Source organism: Nelumbo lutea, chromosome 1 (assembly GCF_056320005.1).
Source record: "Nelumbo lutea isolate HS-2025 chromosome 1, American lotus-T2T, whole genome shotgun sequence".
Lineage (NCBI taxonomy): Eukaryota > Viridiplantae > Streptophyta > Magnoliopsida > Proteales > Nelumbonaceae > Nelumbo > Nelumbo lutea.
In genome coordinates this window covers 57,962,858-57,979,083 of record NC_142684.1, presented here as the reverse complement: position 1 = coordinate 57,979,083, position 16,226 = coordinate 57,962,858, and the positions used below count along the sequence as shown (strand labels likewise).

At 39.9% G+C, this 16,226-nt stretch overlaps 1 protein-coding gene across 2 annotated transcripts in view; it reads left to right on the top strand.

The window, feature by feature from the left end:
• Positions 1-1,659: 1,659 nt before the first annotated feature.
• The window catches only part of LOC148874705 (amino acid-ligase), a 35,615-nt gene continuing 21,048 nt past the window's right edge, over positions 1,660-16,226 (top strand). The window contains exon 1 of one of the 2 annotated variants that reach the window (XM_088964590.1): positions 1,660-2,264. In XM_088964590.1, the coding sequence (XP_088820716.1) occupies positions 1,967-2,264 (298 nt within the window). In that variant the 5' untranslated portion in view covers positions 1,660-1,966. The remainder of the gene's footprint in view (positions 2,265-16,226) is intronic. The other variant, XM_088964591.1, reaches the window with a different exon arrangement.

Here is a 16,226-nt window from a genome sequence, read left to right as displayed (position 1 = left end):
AATATGTTTACCTTATTAACATAAAAATAAATTAGTATTATTTTAACTATTGTTTTCAATATAATCAGGCCTTTGATTTGATCCCAATTAAATAATTGATTTAAGATTGGTTCTACTTAGTCCTAACTTATTAACAACCCTAAACTAGATAAGAGCCCTCTATAGTTATTTATTATTTATAATAATATAATTATAGTTATTTTATTTGAAAAATATATCTTAATTTATTATTGTATCTTCAAATGGCATTTTTCTATTTTGCCCTTGCGAAGCAAAGGCTTCCCTGCTAGTTAAGTTTATTATGCAGCAACGGATCAGATTCAATTGGTTTTACTGATGGGGAGATTTGTATGGATATCCGATTGATGAAGCAATCTTCTCCACAGCATTAGCATTTAGATAGTCAATGGGGAGTCCCAATAAGTGCAGTTAGAATTCAGCACGAGTTAGAAATCATAAAATGGGGATTACGTCATTTTTCTTTCTTTAACACTCCTAAACAAATAACCCCCTTCCTATCTCTATTCTCTTCCATATGAAGTAGACACCACTTCATTTTTAACTTTCAATTTTTAATTCGGCTTATTTGTACTCCCTTACATTTAAAAAATCTTTTTTTTTTTTTTTGGGTATGGCCAATTACTGTACATTTGCCAAATGGAATCTTTTTTTATATAACCTAAATGAAATCTTATAATCCCTTTTAATGCTTTTTACCTTTACAAATTTAACTAATTATAATGATATCATTGAATAAAACAAAAAGATAGTCATAACTTGTCCTTTCTCCTTTTCCTCTTTCATAATTGATACTAAACATGTAATTATTTACAACTTAGAATAATGCTTTCTACCTTTTTCATATTTGTTAAAAGTTGTCTTTATCTCTCATTTTATTTACAATCGGGCTGTGTCATGTGGGCCGTGCTTCCCTCCCCTAGGTTACTTTAGGGGCAGCCTGGCATAGCCCTCGGCCCAAGTCCATGTAGGCTTGCGTTGTGTCACAGGCCAAGTCTTAGGCTAGGCCGAGCCACAAACCAGGCTAACCCATGTTATTTAAAATTTTGAAAAAATAATGAAAAAATTAACATAAATTAAAAAATAGATACAAAATAAAAAAAGTTTTATTTGTTTATTTATTCATTTTACTAAATTATTTAATTAGTTAATAATTTAATAATCTAACAAATTATTATTGCTAGCAAAATAAGACATAGAATCGTGAATATATTTATATATATATATATATATATATATATTTACTCTCTCACTTGATTGTCTATTTATCTTATTTATTTTATAAATTTATTTATTTATTTATTTAAATTAATTATTTAACTGTTTACAATTATTCCACTATATCAAACAAAAAATACAATGACAAAAATCATCTCTCCCTCTTTCACTCTATTGCTCGATGGCCATGATTATTTATTTATTGTTTTATTTTATAATTAAATATATTATTATCCATAAATTTTTATTTATTTTAAATAGATGTTTTTCCAAAAACTTGTAAGTAAAAAATTTTTCTTTTATAAATTATTTTCTTACGTAATAATATCCAAATCTATCAGATTTGTTATAAAAGGTGGGGTTGTCAAATTCAAGGCGAGTAATTCACAAGATTAAAAGCGCAACTCATCCGATACCAAAATTCGAATCTTGGATAGTTGGATGGATGGTATTTTAATACGTTAGATCAAAATGTATTTTGCACACCATATTAAGTTGCACCGTCTAGCATTCGCTCTAGAAGGCCTTTTCAGAAACTTCGAGAATCCGTTGAAAGCAGGGTAGCGGTAGAGCGCTTGAGCTGGCAGTTGAGGCTATGAAACACTCTCTGTAGTCTTTTCTTTATAGTGTTTAGTGATTCTACGAAGCATTTCACAGAGTGACACACACACGCTCACAGAGAGAGAGAGAGATGAAATACGAGATACTGGGTTTGGGGTTATAGATACTGATGTCTGAGACGAGTAGAACGATCAAGCTTTTCTGCCCATCGATATCGAAGCTGTTGCCATTCGTGGCATTGGAAGAGCAGAGGCTCGACTTGGGTTCCATTGCTCGGACGTTCGGGCTTGACCCGGCGACCTTGAAGCTGAATGGACACTTCATCAGCAGAGGGGTCGATCTCATAGCTTCTTCCGTCACCTGGAAATCCCTCCTTTCCTTCTTCTCTGCTCGGGGTTTGTCCACCGGAGCTAATGATGCCAACGCCCTCATCGTCGATGGGAAGCTCTGCAAGGTCGGAACCAAGAGTATGTTTTCTTTAAACCAGTCAATATTATAAATAAGTGGGCTCTAATGGTGTCTTTGGTTCTTGAAAGCTGTCTTAGATTCTTAAAGTGCTTTAATCGTGTTTCTATCTGTGTCTGTAATGGTGTCTTGGTTATTGTTGAAGAAACTGCCCTGGATAAAATTGGGGATTAAGTTTGGTGCGTATTAGCATATTCATTAAGGTTTTACCATAAGTTGCCCGATAGCTATGGGTTATTCTATAGTGTTATGGGGTTATTCGGTAAGGTTTTGTATGATATTCTCATCTATCTCTTTATTTCCCAAATTTTATTTTGCGATGAGTGTTTCCAAGATTGTAGAAAATTGTACTTTGTAGATAGTTGTAGCCATTTCTGGTTTCTGGTGCACATTTCCAATTTTCAGGATGCTTAGGTGATCATGCCTCTTCTCTTTGATGCCTCACCCTCACATGGTCGTGGGTTAGGACCATTTATCATAAGTCACTGTTGTGCAGCAATTCTACCTGATTCTTTCAATTTCATTGAATACTAGGAATTCTATGCAACAATACTCATATGGACTTGTATTTTATTTCAAAATCAGAATATTTAGAAAGTGTTAGACAATGTATGCCCTTAATTCCAATCACATTGATGTATTGATGCATTTATTGTAAATAAATAAAAGTATATGATTGATTTATGTTATAACTGGTGTGTTTCTACGTAATTACCCTTAAATTGGACACTTATGAGACTCGTGTTAGTTTAGAATGTTTTTAGCCATTGGATAGACTTGGAGAAGTTTATCTTGTCAATGCTGACAGTGGTGTGATGCCAAGAAGGTTGGGGCATCCTGTCTCAGTTGTTAGGGTTGGACCCAAAGTACATGCAGTGTGTGATTGTTTGAAACATTGAACCCGGACCAATTTTCAATTATGCTCTGGACTTTGGAAACTGGTGGGCAAAACTGTAAAGTTAAACATAACTCCTAGACTCGATTATGGTACTGCATTGAGTGTTGGATTGGGCTGTCTTTGATATGCCAATCAATAAAATCCTTTGGGGGTCAAAACTTGAGTATACTGGGGTAGTCTGAGAATTCACTCGAGTGGGTGATCATAGTGTTATGATCAACTCCTTTGTTGGACAAAGTGAATGATCGAGACTGTACTCTTTCTGATGGAAACCAAAACTGCCGGCAGTCGATTTCAAACTTGTTTGAGATTTGTTTTGCAAAATATATTTATATGACAATATATATATTATGTTTTAAGAAAAATGTTTGCAAAAATGTTTTAATTCCTAGGACCCATCTGAGCAGTGAGTGCAACACTACACCTTGCAGCCAGGGAAGAGGTACTTCCTTGTCGGGCAGTGTTTGATCATTAAGGGCTGAGAGGTTAAGTGTAAGAGAACATTTAGGGCTGTTTTACCTGATGGGCTATATCTCAGTTAAGTCCATTATCCTTGGGCCTTCATAGGATGGTTGGACTCGAGGATCATTTAGTGTAAATGTTGAGCCCATTAAGAGCCCATATTGATGGACTTAGGGGTTCACTGTACTTGATAGTGAATTTGACCAACTTTTTTCATAGGATCATTTATGTGAGGTCATTGTGGGGGTCCCATGCCATACTGAAGAAAGCCAAATGGGCCGACAACTATCTAGGGTCGTGAGCCACTTAATGGGCCTAAAGCCCATGATTAATTAGATTAATCAAGAAGTCACATGACAACTTAAGTAGTCATGTAACATGGGCGAATATGGGTATGGATATGGGTTTCAATCAGCAATTAGGATAAGAAGATAAGTCTTATCCACTTAAAGAGTTTAGAACCAAATAAAAATTTGGATTAGACTCCTCCTAATTGGATTAGGAGTGCTGATCCTTAAGGTTTATAAAAGGAGGGCAAATTGCTCCAGTTACATTACATCTGCTCTCGGTTCTCTCCTGTTCTTGCCACCCAAAACCCTAGTTCATTCTCCATCTTATGACTGATCTTGATTAGTCTTGGTTTCTGATTTTTGCGAGAAAAATCAAATTCAATTCGTGCTCACCTCCCTTGCTCGATCCAAGCTGTTGGATTACAGTTCTTGCTGAAGGACTATGTTGCTGAACCGACTTCAACCTAAGCTGCGCTATCTTTAGTGGAAGCTGGTTTTGGTACCCTCTTTGGGCATGAACTACCACTTTGGGAGCTATACTTGTGGATTCTCTGTATCAGGTATACTTCTCCATTCCTTTTGGTTTCAGATCTGGTCCGATTCGGTGCAAGAATGATCTTTGTGAAGGGATGGGATATCCATCACATGGACGCCCAAGTCTTGTGGAATGGACTGTGTGAATTTCAAAAAAATTTCTCCATTCTTTGCAAGGAATCGGATCCCTATTTTAGAAAAAACATATTTTTCAAGGATCAATCTTGAACCATGAACTAAACCAGATCTGAACCAAAAGGAGTAGGAGGGAGGATGTACCTGATACGGATAATTAGTATCTTCCAATGGAGGTGTTCACGCCCAAGGAAGGATCCAAAGACTGCTCCCACTAAAGATGGCGCTGTGCAGGATGGAGCAGAATCAGCAATGTTCTTCAAAAGAACTTGACCCTTCGCAAGAATCAACTGGATGGCTTGTGAGTACAACTCCAATCAATCTTTTCCCAAAAGATTGGTATCAAGATCAGATCTTGATTTCTCCCAAGAACTGGAGATCGAACTGAAGGTAATGGCGGCGGCAGGAAGGATGCGGCAAGAGAGATTTTGCAGAGGTTGCAGAAATCTCTCTTTTGTGATTTCAACTCTGAAGACAAGAGTCTTAGATTGCTTCTCTAAAAGCTGCCGCCCCCTTCCTCCTTTTATAGATTTAAAGGGATCAGCTCCTAATCCTATTAGGAGCTGCTGATCCAAATTATATTTGGATTAGAAGTCCCTTTAACTGATAAGGGAGAACCCTTATCTTATCTGCAGATCAGATCAGCCATCTCCAAATCTAATTAGGAGGCCTTAAGATCTAAATCTTATTTAGATCTTGGACTCTCTAAGTAGGTAGGGTTTAGGCCCAATCCTATCAACTGATCTATCTCAGAATTTGCCCCCTTTTATTGACTGATCAAATCAGCCCAGTTCGAAATGGGCTTAAGGCCCATTTAAGGTTATGTACTCACTTAACGTTCCAAACTGCTGTCCAGTTGGGCTTCCTTGTATGGCGTGGGACCCAAACATTGATCTATACATCAACCACATGGGTTCAGCCCAGCCTTTGTTACAAGGCTTGGCCGAATACACTGTTATGGACAGTGCACCCCCTGAAACCCATCTTATGGGCTCTATGGGCCCAACACTTACCCTAAGTGGTCCCTGGGCCAAGTCACCTTGTAACACCCAAGGACTATGGGTAGATGCAAGATTAGCCCATCAAGTATTATCCTCAATGGTCTTACACTTAACCTATCAGCCCATAATGATCAAACACTGCCCGACAAGGGAGGACCTCTCCCTCGACTACAAGGAACAATGTTGCACTCTCTGCTTACATGGATCCTGGGAATTAAATCCTTTTGCAAATCATTTCGAAACCATAACATATATATATATATATATATCTTTATATATTTTGCAAAACAAAACTTCAACAATTGAAATCGGCTACCGGCAGTCTTGGTTTCCATCAGAGAGAGTGCATCCCCGATCATTACCTTTGTCCGACAAAAGGGCTGATCTTGTCACTATGATCACCCACTCAGATGAATTCTCGGACTGTCCCAACATACCCAGGTTTTGACCCCCGTTAAGGATCTCACTGATTGGTACATCAAAGATAGCCCGATCCGACACCTAGTGTAGTATCATAATCGAGTCTAGGGGTCAGGTGTAACTTTTCAATTTTGCCCATCTATTTCCAAGGTCTAGGGCAATACTGGAAATCTGGTCTGGTTCAAAGGTTGTATTAATCCTACACTGCATGTGCTTCGGGTCTCACCCTAGTAGCTGAGACAAGCCACCCCAACAGTTGGCAGCACACCATTGTCAGCCTTGGCAGGATAAATCTCCCCAGATTTACCCAATGGCTGTGAACATTCTAAACTAATACAAGTCTCATTAAGTGTCCAGTTTAAGGGTATTACTCAGAAACACACCACAGGAACATGAATCAAATGTGTATTTTATTCATTTACAATAAATTCATAATGTACATATTTCTGATTGAAGCTAAGGGCATACAACTGTCTAACAACTCCCACTTGCAGTTAGGTCAAATCTGGTATAAGCCGAAGTCCCATACTTTTCATGTGTTTCTCGAACACTTTCTGTGTCAGTGGCTTAGTCAATGGGTCTGCTACATTCTCCGCTGATGCTACCTTCTGAATCAAGATGTCCTATCTACCAACAAACTCCTGGAGTACGTGGTACTTCCTCTCGATGTGCTTCGACTTTGAGTGGGCTCGTGGCTCCTTAGCCTGAGCAATCGCTCCATTGTTGTCACACAACAATGGGATGGGTGATGTGCTGGACGGAACTACTCCTAATTCGTGAACGAACTTCTTCATCCACACGGCTTCCTTGACAGCTTCACTTGCAGCAATGTATCCGGCCTCGGTTGTGGAGTCTGCTGTGTACCCCTGTTTTCTGCTTTTCCAGCAAACAACACACGATCCTATCGTGAAAACATATCCAGATGTAGACTTTCTATCATCCGGATCCGACTAGAAATCCGCATCTGTATATTCTTGGATTTGTAGTGAACTACCATCGAATACCAGACAAAACTCTTTTGTCCTTCGAAGGTACTTAAGTATGCATTTTATAGCAGTCCAATGCTCCTGCCCTGGGTTGGCCTGGAATCTGCTTACTACACTCACTGCCTGGGCGATGTCAGGACGAGTGCACAACATGGCATACATGATGCTCCCTACGGTTGAGGCACAGGGAACGTCTTTCATGCTTACGATCTCCTCAGAGGTCTTTGGAGACATCTTCTTGGAGAGATTGACTCCAGCCTGAAAGGAACATTTCCTTTCTTGGAGTTTTCCGTGCTGTATCTCTTGACTATTTTGTCAATATAAGCGGATTGGGATAATCCTATTATCCGCTTTGATCTATCTTTATAGAGTCGAAGACCCAGTATATAGGAGGCTTCTCCAAGGTCTTTCATGGAGAATTGCTGTGATAGCCATACTTTTATCGTAGTTAACATTCCTACAATGTTAACTACAGGGTTCATCCGGATTCTGCTCAAAATCAAACCTTTTGACTGTAGAGTCAAATCGGATGTTCCAACTTCTAGAAGATTGCTTGAGTCCATATATGGGTCTATTCAACTTACAAACCATGTGTTCCTGACCCGCAGCTACAAAACCTTGCGGTTGTTGCATATAGATATCTTCAGTAAGATCTCCATTCAGGAACGCAGTTTTGACATCCATCTGCCAAATCTCATGGTCATAGTAAGCTGCTACAGCTAGCAGGATCCTAATGGATTTAAGCATGGCCACGGGCGAAAAGGTTTCGTCATAATCGATGCCTTCTTTCTGAGTGTATCCTTTCGCCACTAAACGAGCTTTGTAGGTCTCAACCCTGCCATCGGGACCCTTCTTCCTCTTGTATATCCATTTGCAACCAATTGCTTTTACCCTGGAGGGCGGATCCACTAGAGTCCAGACTTCATTGGTTTCCATTGAGTCCATCTCAGCTCTCATGGCATCTACCCATTTAAGGGAGTCTATGTCCCATATAGTTTCCGTATAAGTCACGGGATCCTCTTCACTAGTCAAGGTTTCGACCAGGTAACTATCCTGATTGTAACCAAAACGGACCGGTGGCCTGGACACCCAGGTAGATCTTCTAGGTTGGTTATTACCTGGAACTTACCTCCCACTGCATCTGAGCTCTCCTCATCAAGAACAATTTCCTGACGAAGATTGTCCAGGATGTAGTCATTTTTCAAGAATTGTGCATTCCGACTGCAGAACACCTTCTGCTCACTTGGATCATAGAATAGGTAGCCCACTAATTCCTTTGGGTAGCCTACGAATAGGTAATGACTGGTCTTGGATTCCAATTTGTTTGGATTCGTTCTTTTAACGTGAGCCGGACAACCCCAAATCTTCAAGTGTCGTACACTTGGTTTCTTTCCGGTCCAAAGCTCATAGGGCGTCTTAGGAATCGATTTGGTTGGAACCCGGTTCAGCACGTATATCGTAGTCTCTAATGTGTATCCCCAAAAGGATGTGGGTAATTTTGAATGGATGAGTAGTGACCAGACCATATCTAATAGGGTTCTATTCCTCCTCTTTGAAACACCGTTAAGTTGTGATGTAGCGGGATGAGTTAACTGTGATACTATCTCATTTACCTTTAAGTAGTCACTGAATTCGTCAAAGAGATATTCGCCGCCTCAATTTGATCGAAGGGATTTAATTTCTCTCCCTAACTGTTTCTCGACCTCTTGTCTGAACTCTTTGAATTTTTCAACGGATTCAGACTTATGTCTCATTAGGTACACGTAACCATATCGAGAATAGTCATCGGCGAATGTAATGAAATACACGTGTTGGTTACGGGTCCTAACACTCAGGGGACCACATGCATCAGTATGTACAAGGTCAAGCGTGTCTGTACATCTTTCAGGCTTACCGTTAAATGGCCTCTTTGTCATCTTACCCTGAAGGCAAGGCTCACAAGTGGGAAGATCTTCTACAGTTAGAAAATCCAAAGGACCATCCTTTACCAGTCTTGTGATTCGGTCAATACCGATATGGCCAAGTCGGTAATGCCACAGGCACGTGGGATTAACTGTATCATATGCTCTTTTCTTGGGGATTTCAGCCGACGTAGTTTCGACTATGTTAGTTTCTAGAGAAGGATGTAGAACATAGAGACCGTTCTCCAGTTCCCCATATGCGATGAATTTATTGTTTCTTTTAATAGTAATTGTATTATTGAAAAAGACAGAATATCTATCCGCACACAGTTTTGAGACAGAAATCAAATTTCTTCTTAGATTTTGCACAAAAAGACAATTTTTAAGTACAATATTTCATTCTCTAAATTTTAATTCTACGGTGCCTATTGCCGTAGCTGCAACGTTTGCAGAAGTCCCCAAGTAGAGCATCACTTCTCCATCATTCAACCTTCTGCTTACCTTGAACCCCTGCAATGAGATACACGCATGAGTTGAAGCCCCGGAGTCAATACACTAGGACGCAGAAGCCACCAATAAGTTGGTTTCTATGACAGAAGATTCGAAATTACCTTTCTTGGATTCCAGGTACTGAGGACAGTTCCTCTTCTAGTGGTTGGTTTGTTTGCAGAAGTGACATGCATCTGCTGTCCTGTCCTTCTTCTGCTTATTGGGCTTGGTAGTTTTCTTCTGAGGCTTCTTTGCTTTCCTCTTTTTCTTGCCCGTTTTGTTAGCTTCAACAAGCATCACCACAGGCTCATCCTTCTTAAGTAAGTCATCGGCCCTTTGCAACATATTGCTGAGCTCTTGGACGCTGACATTCAGCTTGTTCATATTGTAGTTTAATATGAACCCATTGAAGGAAGAGGGCAAGGAGTTCAGAATGACATCCACTTGAGTGCCAAGATCTAGTTCGGATCCAAGGGCTTCCAACTCGTTAATGTATCCCATCATCCGAAGACAATGGTCATGAACTTTCAGCCCCTTGGACATCTACCGAGTAGAACGGTTCTGCTCTTCGTACATTGTTTTCAGACTGTCCAATATGTCCTTAGCGAGTTCGATCTGATTGAACTGCCTCTGTATTGAGTTGTTCAAAGAAGCAACGACATAGCAGCGGGCTAGGGAGTTTTTATCCTCCCAATCTTTGAATTCTCTCCTTCAGGCTTCAGAAGTCCTATCACCCGGACGCTCCGAGGCAGGAGACTTGACTGCCTTGTCCAATTTTTCAGATGTTAAAACTAGCATTAGGTTACAGTACCAGTCGGCATAGTTTGGGCCCTTAAGCTTGTTGTCGTCAAAAAGCTTTGCAAATTGTCTGTTTGCCATTTTCTGATAAAACAACAAATATCAGTCCACAACCTTATTTGATTCATGTTCATATCACAAACATGGATTTTAATCTATGTTCCATTCCCATTTATTCATCTCCGAGTTTTCCCTCCTTCTCAGGGACGGAGACAGCGACTTGTCTCTGGAAATGTGGGAAACTACATAGGGTGCATGGAGCCAACTGTTTCAACTGCAAAACCCCACCACCACCTTTCTGTGAAGTATCATATCCACTCATCATATGAATTTTCCCTTTGGCCTCTGTCAGACAAGGTTCAGAGCCGTTTTCAGGTAAACCTTTCTGTCCAATGAGTGCTCACCCATCATATTCGTGAACGCCAAGGTACCGTGAGAGAGTTCCCATTTTCTGGTGAAGCCCCTCCCACATCGGTCTATGATGCCGCTATCATCTTATGAAACACTTGGACAAGCCCAACAGCAAATGGATAGCCCATTTTCTGGTGCGTCTCCTCATTACTGAAGGACCCATCCTCATGCTAATGATGGAAGGCCTTTAGAGAGTTTATTACATGAATCTGTTAGACAGTTTTGTATAGCTTCAATCCAATTTGATGTACTTTTGACATTTAGTGTAAATAAAGAAAGTGCATGTTTGATTCATGTTGTTTGGTATATTTCTGTGTAAGACCCTAAAACTGGATACTTATAGAGACTTGTGTTAGTTTTAAATGTTCACAGCCATCGGATAAGTATGGGGAGATTTATCCTGCCAAGGCTGATACTGGTGTGCCACTAAGTGTTGGGATGGCTCGTCTCGGATAGTAGGATAAAACCCAAGGCACATGTAGTATGGGATTACCTGAATCCTTGGACTGGACCAGATTTCCAGTATTGCCATGGACCTTGGAGACAGATGGGCAAAACTGGAAAGTTACACCTGAGCCCTAGACTCGATTATGACACTTCACTAGGTGTCGGATCGAGCTGTCTTTGATATGTCAATTAGTGAGATCCTTAGCGGGGGTCAAAACCTGAGCATGTTGGGGCAGTTTGAGAATTCATCTGAGTGAGTGATCATAGTGACAGGATCAGCCCCTTTGTCGGACAATGGTAATGATCGGGAATGCACTATCTCTGATGGAAACCAAACTGCCGGCAGTTGATTTCAATCGTTGGAATTTTGTTTTGCAAAATTAATATATATAAATGTATATGTACGGTTTCAAAAGGTTTGCAAATGGTTTTAATTCCCGGGATCCATGTGAGTAGAGAGTGTGGCACTGTTCCTTGTAGCCGAGGGAGAGGTCCTCTCTTGTCGGGCAGTGCTTGATCATTAAGGGCTGAGGGGTTAAGTGTAAGACCATTTAGGATAATACCTGATTGGCTAATCTTGCACCTACCCATAGTCCTTGGGTTTTTTATAAGATGGCTTGGCCTAGGGACCACTTAATGTAAGTGTTGGGCCCATAGGGTCCATGTGATGGACTCAAGGGGTCACTGAGCTTTTCAGTGAATTCGGCTGGGCCTTGTAATAAAGGCTGGGCCGAACCCATGTGGCTGGTGTGTAGATCAATGCTTGGGTTCCACGCCATACAAAGAAGCCCAACTGGGCAGCAGATTGGAAACTAGTTAAACACTGAACATTTAATGGGCCAAAAGCCCATTACGAGCTGGGCTGATATGATAACCCATCCACTCTAGGAGACCAAATTCAAATCAGATTTGAATCTGGTAACCTCCTGATAAGATCAGGAGTAAACTAACTTAACCTGCAGATAGGATTAAGATAATCCCCTATCCAAATATTGATTTGGATTGGGATAACTCCTAATTAGGATTTTTTCTTAATCAAGAAGAAAGGAGAAAACTAATTCGAAAATATCAGATTTCAAACCAAGTTTTAGAGTAAGAGAAGAAAGTCTTCTGCGTACAGAGATTAGATCTCACAAAACTCCAGAGAGAAGAAAAGCTGTTCAGCCATCTTCGTCCCAGGAGTTCTCCTCCAGCCGCCGCCATCCCCTCTTGCAAGATTCGATCTTTGCAGAAGAAAGAAGTCAAGAAATCAGTTCTTGACATCAGTCTTGCAGAAAAGACTGAAAAGGATTCGGTGTTCAGAGTTTCCAGTGGGTTCTTGCGAAGGATCCAGTGTGTAGGACACAACCTGTTGGATCCGTTCCATCCACAGCTATATCATCTTCAGTAGGAGCGGATCTTGGTGTTTTCTTTGGGCGTGAACACCAACTTTGGGAGATACTGTTTCTCTGGATCAGGTATAATCCTCCCTATTTCTTTTGGTTCAGATCTGGTTCGATTATGGTTTAAGTAGAATATTTGAATATTGTATTCTAAATTTAGGGAATATGATTCCCAGTTGGCAGAAGGTAGGATAATTTTTGAAATTCGCCCACCCATTCCGCACCTTTCATGGCGTTCATTAGATGAGTCCTACCATTTTTTCAGAATCTCCGTATCACGTGCACTCATATTTATTAGAGGGAACAAGAATTATTCCCTAGTCTATTTTAGGTCAAACCAATGTGGCTCCCACTGACTTTCATAAAGCCAGATTTCGGTGGACCTAAATCGGCTAGGGTTCCGCATGTAACCTCTTGAGGAGGTGTGGGGCCCACCATTGGAGGTCATCTAATGACCAGGAGGGACACCATGGCAATGATGTGCATTCAGCCATGGTGTGCGCAAGAGCCCCTATCAAATCTGCATGGGCCAAGCACTTATGGCCCATGAACGTAGCACATCACACATCCATACATCACATGCAGGGAGGAATTGATCCAATCAATTAATTATCTGTAAAAACCCATTTGAATCCATAACATTAACAATTAGTAACATCTAGGTATATGGGTTGAATTAGGGTTTCCCAGTTCGACCCATATAGCTTTATCCTTTGAAATGGGCTTTTGGCAGTTTTAACAATTTAAAACTAGGCCTTACAGGTTGGGCTGAATTAAATATCCAATTAATTATCAATCCTTAGGCCCAAAAAAAAGGGCTGATATTCAGCCTTTATCGAACCCTAGATTTGGTCCAAACAATTTGAACAAATCTTGGTTCGAATGGGTCTAGGGTTTGATTTTTAATTAAATCTTTAATTCAAGAAAATAATATGAAATTAAAGAACTGATGAAGCAAAACAAGAATTAGTCAATCCAGGGCTATTTGTACAATCCATCTTGCAAAACAGAGGTTAGATCATAGAATGCAGTTTCACAAACTGCAAATCGCAAGTGCGAACGACCCATCTGCAAAATCTCCTTCCTTGCGCCGCCATCTTTGATCCAAAAAAAAATATAAATAGAAAACCTAATTTCTATTATAATTACATCAGATCGAATACCTAATACATTTAGTCTAAAAAATAAAAAAATTATTTACAGACCAAATGTAATGAATAAATCAAGAAACTGCAAATCTTGCAGGTTCCCTGCGCAAACCAAGAATTCGATCTCCTCTTGTACGAACAAGCCATAAATCAAGAAAATCATAAAGAGCTATTCTAAACAATAATCAAATTTATATAAAATTTAATTTCAGATTATTCGCCCATAATTTTGGGAGCAAATTCCCCAAAACACTTTTCTACGCAAATTGAGTAGAACACCTTCTGCCCATTTGCGCAAGTTCAGTTCTGAATTAAATTGATTCATGATTTGAACCATGGCTCTGATACTACTGAAGGGATGGGATATCCATCACATGGACGCCCAAGTCTTGCGGAATGGACTGTGCGAATTTCAAAAAAATTTCTCCCATCTTTGCAGGGAATCGAATTCCCTATTTTAGAAAAACATATTTTTCAAGGATCAATCTTGAACCATGAACCAGACCAGATCTGAACCAAAAGGAGTAGGAGGGAGGATGTACCTGATACGGAGAATTAGTATCTTCCAATGGAGGTGTTCACGCCCACTAAAGATGGCGCAGTGCAGGATGGAGCAGAATCAGCAATGTTCAAAAGAACTTGACCCTTCGCAAGAATCAACTGGATGGCTTGTGAGTACAACTCCAATCAATCTTTTCCCAAAAGATTGGTATGATCTTGATTTCTCCCAAGAACTGGAGATCGAACTGAAGGTAATGGCGGTGGCAGGAAGGAGGCGGCAAGAGAGATTTTGCAGAGGTTGCAGAAATCTCTCTTCTATGATTTCAGCTTTGAAGACAAGAGTCTTAGTGATGTGTGGCTCATTGTGACACTAGCAAGTGCATTAGCCGTTCAAGTAATAAAGTAGTGAGTGAAGTATCGTTCCCACGAGGATTTAGGAAACAATTACCAATACTAAATTGAGCACTTCTTATCTGATCAACAAATAAATCAAAACTTTAATGAAAGCTAAAAAATCCTAAATTAAAATCTATCTAAATCATTGGCCCAATTGCCTTCAAATCAGGTTAGAAGAGTAAGCAGTAAATGTCAATCTCAGAATTCAGCAATCTATCAATTTGGATCATTCGAATAAATCATGATTGAGCCTTGGGTTGGTGAAACCCCAAGGTCATGAACAGCCTCTCTCAAGCGCATGTTCATCCTATGCATGAGTGACGGTTCTTCTATCTCTAGCAAGAATCTAATCCCCATGCATGCATTTCTTCAAACACTTCTAAGGCATCAATTTAAATCTGAATTGATCACCAACTGAATTGTGCAAGTTATCTCTAACCTTGCACTCAGTTCAGTTCTTGAATAGTAGATCTGAATTCCTAGAGTCTCTCTCAAGCACTCTAGGAATTCCAAGCTGTAGATTAATTCGGCCAATCTGAAAATTGCAGATCTGAATTCTCTTTCAAGCAATTCAGATATTGCAATCTCAGATCTGAGAATTCAGATCTGAGTTTTGAAGGTTAGTTGGCCGAATTGATCTGCAATAACACCCTTATTCAAGAAACTTCAAGTACAATTCATGACCATTTGAATGAATAAAAAAGAATTAGATTGCTGAACTGAAATTTTACAAGCTGAAATACATCAAGGAAGAATGGAAAAAAGGAGAAAGAAGAAAGAAAATTTAACAAAGAAACTGAATTCGAATCAAAAGAGAATGAAACTACAATTGATTTATTACAAAAGATCTTTGAATCACAAACCCTCAATTCGAACTCACCTTCTCTTCTAGCTTGCTTGTCTTGAACTTCCTTCAGCCCTTCTTCTTCTTCTTCCTTGCGCCTAGCCTTCTTCTCTTCTCTTCTCTCAAGGTGGCCGAACCTCTAAGAGTGGGAGAGCCTTCCTCTCAAGCAATTGAACACCTCTCCCCCCTCCTAGAGGCCTCCTTATATAGTTTTTCAAGGGGGCTCTTGCCCCTTCTTGAAGCCTCTAGAATGGGGTGTATTACACCCCTTTCTTGAACTTTCTAGAGCTCTCTTGAAAGCCTCATAAGGGCTGCTATTTGGGCTGCACTTAGGCTCTCTCTTAGCACATGATAGCTATACATTGAGCTGCTCTTTTGGGCTGAGAATGGGCCTTCCTTGCTGGGCCGAATTCTACTCATAGCTAGGCTTTCTTTTCTTGGGTTTTCTCAAGAAATTCACTTGCTCTTCTTGGGCCGAAGTGCTCTCTTTTGCTTCCACGACCGGACTGGACTGAAATTGGTCTTTTTGAACCTTCTTTTCTTGCCTTTTTCTTTCCTTTTCTTGGATTAATTATCCCTGAACTTATTCTTAGCATTAAGCTAAATTAAGGCAAAAATTAATAAAATCGGCATAAAAATCCATGCTAAAGTCCTCAAAAATTATAGATAAATTGTAAGTTCATCACTTAGATTGCTTCTCTAAAGGTTGTCACCCCCTTTCTCCTTTTATAGATTTAAAGGGATCAGCTCCTAATAGGATTAGGAGCTGCTGATCCAAATTATATTTGGATTAGAAGTTCCTTTAAGTGATAAGGGAGAACCCTTATCTTTTATGCAGATCAGATCAGCCATCTCCTAATCTAATTAGGAGGCTTCCAGATCTAAATCTTATTTAGATCTTGGACTTTCTAAGTGGATAGG